At 51.6% G+C, this 7,065-nt stretch overlaps 1 protein-coding gene across 3 annotated transcripts; it reads right to left on the reverse strand.

Annotated features, from left to right (window-relative positions):
* Window positions 1-94: 94 nt before the first annotated feature.
* Window positions 95-6,813, reverse strand: Pla2g3 (phospholipase A2 group III). 3 transcript variants are annotated; one of them, XM_048798249.1, is made up of 7 exons: window positions 5,039-6,812; window positions 3,990-4,122; window positions 3,643-3,762; window positions 3,041-3,330; window positions 2,105-2,234; window positions 1,894-2,010; window positions 95-1,238 (listed from the first exon to the last, which is right to left on the reverse strand). In XM_048798249.1, the coding sequence occupies exons 1-7, from the start codon at window positions 5,550-5,552 to the stop codon at window positions 1,028-1,030; spliced, it is 1,515 nt and encodes a 504-aa protein (XP_048654206.1). In that variant the 5' UTR covers window positions 5,553-6,812; the 3' UTR covers window positions 95-1,027. The 3 variants fall into 3 exon arrangements, with proteins under 3 accessions (XP_048654206.1, XP_015360438.1, XP_048654207.1); XM_015504952.2 differs by having other exon boundaries at window positions 3,628-3,762; XM_048798250.1 differs by lacking the exon at window positions 3,643-3,762 and having other exon boundaries at window positions 5,039-6,813.
* Between the last annotated feature and the right edge of the window lie 252 nt (window positions 6,814-7,065).

The following is a 7,065-nucleotide window of genomic DNA, read 5'->3' on the forward strand; positions in this document are numbered from 1 at the left end:
CTTCTTAGCAGTCTGGGGATGGGGGTAGTTAGTCAGAAGCAGAGAATAAAGAGGTAAGAGAATGACAGAATTGACATTTACCAGGTACTATATATGGGATTCATGCCATCTCCTTTAATCTGTACCACAACCAAATGGGTTCAGTGCCATTCTTAGACTCAGGCATGGGAGAGCAAATTGAGGTCTCCAAGAGGTTACATCAGTTTCTCAGGATGTTATACCAAAGCAGTTTGGCTGTGTTAGAGAAGGAATATTTACTAGGTGCTAAGTGCTATAAGTATGTAAATATTAGTTCACTTGATCCCCAAAAGACTATGAGGTAGCTCTGGTATACACACACACCCTTTTCAGAGGAGGAAATCAAGGCTTAGAACAGGGGAGGGAGGTCCTTTGCCCCAGTGCACAGAACAGATTTGAATTAGGTTTAGGGCAGAAAGAATGGTCCAGGCCTAGGCTAGGAAGGTTGTATCAGCTATTAAAAGAAGGAGCCCCCTAGAAAGAGAGGAGTTGGGAAGCCCTCTCCAGTGCCCCCATCCTGGATTCAGATGCAGGCACTTCTGTGACATTCCTAGTTTCCTACCAGCTGCCCTGGGCTTCATGACAAGGTGCTAGGGCTTTCCTAGGCAGGTTATTGAGACATGTATTAATTTTGCAACATGAATATGCATGTACCTCCTTCTGGGACCTCCTGGGGCTGCTGCAATAAGTTACTCTCCCCATTTCCATTCAAATGTGAAGTTTCCTGTATAAGACCCTAAGCCCAGGGCATTAGAGTGAGCCTCCTGAATACCATGTTCACAAAACCTCACAGAGGGGTTTTGTCACCAGCTTAAGGTCACCCAGCACTGCAGGAGACATGCTCTGGTATTTGAGCCTTAAGGTCCCCCACCTCTAGCCTCCCGGCTTTCCATAAGAGCTTCTGCCATGCTGCAGTCTAACCCATGGAGAAGAGACCAAGATTCCCAGTGCTTGGTCAAGCTAGGGATAAGGTCCAAGCTGATGCTCAAGAGAACTGGAACTGAGGTCACTAGCTCCAGAATTTCTGCTGCCCATTAAGTCTCCAGGTTGCCTGGGTTAGCTGCAGGCACTGGTTGTAGAATGACACAGGAGTCCCTGCGGGCTCCAATGGCCATGCCTGCCCTTCCTCTGTGTCTTTATCCCTGAGTTGGAATCGTATCTTCTGAAGTCGCCGCAAGTGCCGTGCTGACACCTTGATGGCCCTTGAGTCTTTGGAACAGCTGTTGGAAGAGAACCAGATGGTCAGCACTAGCAGAATTCCAGCCTACTCTGCAGACAATGGGATCAATGCCCAGAGAGGATCAGGAGCGAAGCTAAGGTCACAACAAGGCAGAGAGGGCACGGTTATACCTAGAAGGTAGGCAGAATAAACCTGATCTGGTCCCCAGAGGCCTGGGTTTTGTTACTACCTGGCTATGGGAACCTGAGCCAGTGCAGGCCTCAGTTTCCTCTTCATCTGTAAAGTGGGAATAATAAGGGGCTGGCTTTGAGAATCAGAATCCAAATGAGATTGTGGATTAGGAATGAACATTAAGCATTTTACTGTGTTTCAGGCAAGTTTGGTATATCACACAAGACATTTCCTTGGCTTGTATAACCACTTTACAGATAAGGAAATGGAAGCTTGGAAAGGTGAATCAACTTGTCAAGGACACACAAGAATTACATGACAGAGCCAAGATGCAACCCCAACAGGCCAACTGCAAAACTGAATCTGAGGCAATAGGGGATAGGGGACAGATGACAAAGAAACTCAGAAACCTCCTGACCCTTTCCCCACCCCCTTGGCCCAGGCACACCATTGGGGTATAGGTAACCCATCCCTTGGGGGAAAAAAAAACAACAACATTATCTCCTGGCTTTGCCATCACTTACCCTTTGTCCTCAGCACAGTCCAGTGGAGGGACCAATTTGAAGCAGGTGGTGCCCAGCAACTCCCAGAGCATGTTGGCACCTGCAGGTGGGCTATGGAGCCTCAGGAAGCGTGCCAGACTGGGGGCAGAGTTAGGCTCAGGCTAGGTTTGAACCTCACCAGCAAGGTGCCCCTTCCAAACAGCCCACCACCAGGGAGCCCTGCAGGCCTCACCGTTGTGTGCAGTTGCAGTGGAAAAGGGGCCCATGGGCACTGTTGAGCAGCTGGAACTTGGTTTCCTGGGGCTTAATTTGGTGCTCACACTGGTCCAGGCGGCGGAAGCTACGGCAGGCCCTGTGGGCACCTGGGGGGATATATGGTCATGAGGGTTGCCCAGTATACCAGAATGGCTTCACCAATGTTTGCCACCATCCAGGAGAAGCACTAGAACATATGCTCAGTCAACACAAACGCAGTCTCTGTCTCCTGCCCTTCGTGCTCTTAGGGTATTGCCCATGTGGGATGTGCCCCTACACATACACACACACACACACACACACACACACACAAAGTGTCCCATGGGGAAACCCAGACTGCTGCTGAGGGTGGACAGGAAAGGCTTCCTGGAGGAAGAGACTGCTAAACTGAGGCTGAGAGAGGAAGAGGGAGGAGAGTACTTCAGAAAGAAGGAACAGTATGAGCAAAAGCTCAGAGGAGAAAGAGCAGGCTGCATGGTTTTATTCTATTTTTGCAGTGATGGAGGTCAAACGTAGGGCCTTGCACACTGTAGGCAAATGCTCTACCACTGAACTACATCTCCAGTCTTTGAAGACTGCATTTGAGGAGCCAAATTAAATTTGTTAAACTGGAATTTTGACTGGGGGATGGGGTTTGTAGGGCCTCAGGACCACTGGTCATTGGGACTTTTGTCAACTGTGATAAAAAGTAGCCATGACATCACAGGAGAAGAGCTCAGTAGATGTGAAGTGATGAGGTAAAATTTGCATATTATGAAAATCCCTTACTTCGGTGTCATTTGATGGTAAAGGTTGGGATACCCTACGAGCACTTGGAGCAGGAAAATAAACAACATATACTTCACCTACCAAAATGCACACAGAGGACACCCCCTTCATATCAGGAACTCCGAAGGTTAGATTCTGAGCTTACCCTGAGGTTTTAGGTGCTGGAGAACTGGATGGGGAGCCCATGTATCAGCTGTGGGGGCTACATCAGTCCTGGAGGATGTGGCCTGGAAGACTGTGGTGTTGGTCAGACTGGGGTACCTGGAGTTTTTTAGCTGTGGCTGCCTCTTCTGAGGGTGCTGCTTTTGTTGCAGTTTGGTGGGGGCTAGGCTTTGGGGACTTGGAGTCAGGGAGGTGACGGGGGATCTCCAGGAGGCATTGTAGTAGGTAGTGGGCTGGAGATGGGCGAGTAGCACCGAGCCATACGACCTACACCTGGAAGATGGCAGTTGGTGGCAATTGGTGACCAAGATACCCTGCCTCCAGAAGCCCCCAGGGTGCTTCTAGAAACCTCTGGAGTTGTCCCCAAGAGACCAAGTATGTCTGCCAGTCCCCTTCCCCATCTTACTGGGTTGTGGGAGGCACTGAAGAAGGTGCCTGAACCCTGCCCTAAGGAAAGGACAAGCCTGACAAGAAATCATTCCCTGATGGAGAGACAGCCCTCCCTCACCCGACTTGAAACCCAGGTTCCCCTGCTGATTGGGAAAGGACTCAAGGGGTGCAGCCACATACCCTCCCCACCAGTACCACGCCACACACGCCTCCTTCTCCTTCAGCACAAAGCAGGGGATCTCCAGTACGTTGAAGAAGGCTACACCCACAATGTCCGAGATGGAGTCATGCTGGTTCCTCAGGCATTGCTGGAACCTGCCCCAGAGTCAGCATTCAGGTCCTCGTAGTAGAGAGAGCTCCTGGCTCTTCCAGCAACCCACCCTGCTACTATCAGCCAAATGTTTGTGGTTCAAAAGTTCCTTCCCTCTCTCAGTTCTGTTTTTCCATCAGCACTATGAGGTCCATGCTGGCTCATCTTTAGGATTCTCTGGAATCCTAAGAATTACTCTGCCCTGTCCCTGAGCCTTAGACCCTCTGCCAACCTGGTATCACAGTCACAGTGGGAGATGGTATGGAATCTGAAGTTTCGGATGCCATAGTTATACTGCAAGGGCGAGATATTCTGTGGGCAGCGGTCATGTTCCCGGCAGCAGAGATCAGGGCCCTGGAAGATCCCTGCATGGAGGGGAAAGAACACCAGCTCATCAGGGTCCTGGGCACCACCCACCAGCTATGCCCACCTGATATCAAGAGGACAGAGTTCTGGTTCTCACTCCAACCCTGACATAAAACTCAAGCCAGTCATTCTCCCTCTATGAGAGCCTCTGTTTCAAAGTTTCAAGAGAACAGCCAGTCTGCAGCCCTTTTTGGGCAAATCCCAGTGCCAGACAGCCCACCCATGAGCATATGGAAAGATCTTCCTTAGGGGAATTGGAGTCTGCCCCTAGGGTTCCCAAGCTCATGCTCCAAATAAAACTCTAAAGTTAGGAATGTGTGTGTAATGGAGTGGTATACAGATAGAGTACAGCCTTTCTTACTGGCAAAATGAGGTACTGCTGACCTACCAGACTCAGGTGCTAAGTCATCCCCTAACCCTCCACACAGATAGTAACCTATCACAGTCCAAGCAGTAGCTCCCTTTACTGAACACACCCTGAGTGCCCAGCACATCCCACGCCCAAACTCACAGCAGTCCTGAAAATGAGGTGTCACCTTCGTTTTACAGGTGAGGAAACTGGGGTTCAGTGGGGAAGTGACTTGCTAAGTATGAATGTGCTTATTTGAGATTCGAACCTAGACTTATGGGTACAGGTTTTTTGGCTCAGCAGACCTTGAATCCTCCCCAGTCTATTCCCTTCCTCAGAAGGTGATTAATGAGGACTCCCAGGTTTGAATAAGACCTTCTGCATCTATTATATCACTTAAGCGTCCCATGATAAGACTCATGGTCACCCCCACTTTACAGATAAGGAAATTGAGGCTCAGAATGGTTAAGTCACTCCTCAAAGGACACTCAGACGGGAAAGTGGGATCCAGTGCTGAAGCCTGTGCCTCCCCCATCAGATACCCAGCTCACACCCCTGGGGCTCACCCAACTCCGAGGAGTTCCCAGCAGAGTCTCCAACTCCACACCACAGTGTGCCAGGCATGGTCCAGCCTCTCTTTGTTCGCAGATGCCCTCTGCCAGGTGCTCCACTCTGCCCTGCCATTCTCTTCTCCCTGGCCCTTGCTGGACCTTCCTCAGGTCCTTGGCAGGTTTCCCACTGACTCTGAAGCATGGCCAGTGTTCTCTGAAGCTCAGGTCCGGGGGTGTGAATGAAGAAGCCCTGGGTGATCTCATGAACACAGAGAGCACCGAAAGTTGCCGTGAGCTCTGGTTCATCCAGCCTGCTACATACCTGCAGCCTTCTGTGTGCATCCCAGCGGGCGTGGAACAGTGCCAGTCCCTGGGTATCCTTGCCCAGGAAGCTCAAGGACCCAAGAGGGCTGCCAGGGATGGATCTGGCCAAGTGGCAAGAAGTGCTATCCCAGTGGAGGGCATGGGAGCCCCCTGGAGTCAACCCCAGAAAGCCAAGCACCCCTAGCAGCACTGCCAGAACCCCCATTCTGCCATAGCCCAGCCTGGTCAGACAAAGCCCCCTGGCGGCCCACGAGGCAGCAGCTAAGCGGGGGCGGGGGGGGGGGCAGCGGAAGCTATGTCCAGCAGGCCCTGTGAGGCAGGGCCAATGAATGGAGCAGCAGGAGGAGGAGAAAGGAGGCTGGAGTATGGGGTGATCTTGGGCTTGTAACCGAATCCACCGGCTGGGCAGGCTGCTGATTGGCTGAGGAGTGCACTTGTGGGGCCCACGCCTCCACTCACCCTGCCCTTCTCAGCGCCATCCAGTCACCTGCTGCCAGCCCTGCCTGGATGAGGACTGTGGGAACCAAAGCCCTGGGCCAAGGCAGGGTGTTGAGGGAACATGGTGGGGGGTGGGGGGACACATTCTGTTGCTCATTGGGGAAGGAAGAAAGTTAAGGGGCTTGGAGGAGACCTCTAAAACCTATCCTTGTATCCCTATTCCGTGGTGGCTGACACACCCACTGCCATCAGATTGGCAGTAGGCCATGGACCTCAGCCAGAGCTGGGTAAAAGACATGAGGGCAGGGCTGAGGATTCTGGGGCTACCACCCTGGGAGTTCCCTAGTCTTCTGGGAAAGGAAGTGACTATTCCCAGGCACAGGCCCTGATGCTCACTCCCTAATTCTGATTGTTAAAAGACTCTTGACATAACAAGGGAACAGTGCTACAGGGTTCGCCACTTCCTAGGACTCCAAGCACAGACCTGGCTTAGCAGCAATTCTCCTGGTCTGATGAATGAGAGAGACAGTTGGAACAGGCCTTGAAAACAGCATAGAGCATGGCCAACACTCTGGATTTGAAGGAATTATGATCCCCAGAGGAATAGAGTGGCCCAGGAGGCTAGGTCTATGCCACCTGTATCCCTGAGCTATGGCTACCTGAGAGACTCAGCAGGCATCACATGTTGCTCCAAGAGACAGGGGTCTCTTCAAGGGAGGGGTGATACCTAGCACTTGGTCCTGTGTCCCCAAGTTGTCATATCATTCAGTTTCCAACCATCTGGTGAAGGTGTTTATATCCATAGTACAGATGAAAAAACTGAGGCTCTGTACAGGTGGGGAAACCTTAGGTAACAATCAGGCCATAGCTAAAGAGAGGTTAGAGGTTAGGAGTGAAGCTTTTATGGGGATTGACTGGGAATCAAGGATAGCCTGGACAGTGACTTGTCTGTCTGTCCATTTGCCTGTCAGCTTACTGCTTCCCCAACATCTGGTCAATCTCCATCTAAGTCTCTCCACATAGACCAGCCCCAGCAAGGCAGAGCCAGGCAGAGCTGGGGAACTCAGTGTGCAGCTAAAGGGGAAAGAGGTTGTAGGGTAGACAAGCCCATCTCTATGCTTCAGAACCAACCTCGGTTTGTGGTCCAAAGGTCATAGCTAGAGACAATGAAGAGAAGGGAGATGGATGGGAGGAGTCCAAGAGCCAAGCAGCCAAGCTCTTTCTCCTCCTCCCCCCCCCGTCCTCATCCACACCACCACCACCACCACCAGGATTGAACC

This window comes from Marmota marmota, unplaced genomic scaffold (assembly GCF_001458135.2).
Source record: "Marmota marmota marmota unplaced genomic scaffold, marMar, whole genome shotgun sequence".
In the NCBI taxonomy this organism is placed as follows: domain Eukaryota; kingdom Metazoa; phylum Chordata; class Mammalia; order Rodentia; family Sciuridae; genus Marmota; species Marmota marmota.

Coding starts and splice junctions, on each gene's coding strand:
- Pla2g3 (XM_015504952.2), bottom strand. CDS start 5,552: ATGGGGGTTCTGGCAGTGCTGCTAGGGGTGCTTGGCTTTCTGGGGTTG. Junction 4,123..5,038: donor TGGGAACTCCTCGGAGTTGG/GTGAGCCCCAGG, acceptor CCCTCCATGCAG/GGATCTTCCAGGGCCCTGAT. Junction 3,763..3,989: donor CACTGTGACTGTGATACCAG/GTTGGCAGAGGG, acceptor ACTCTGGGGCAG/GTTCCAGCAATGCCTGAGGA.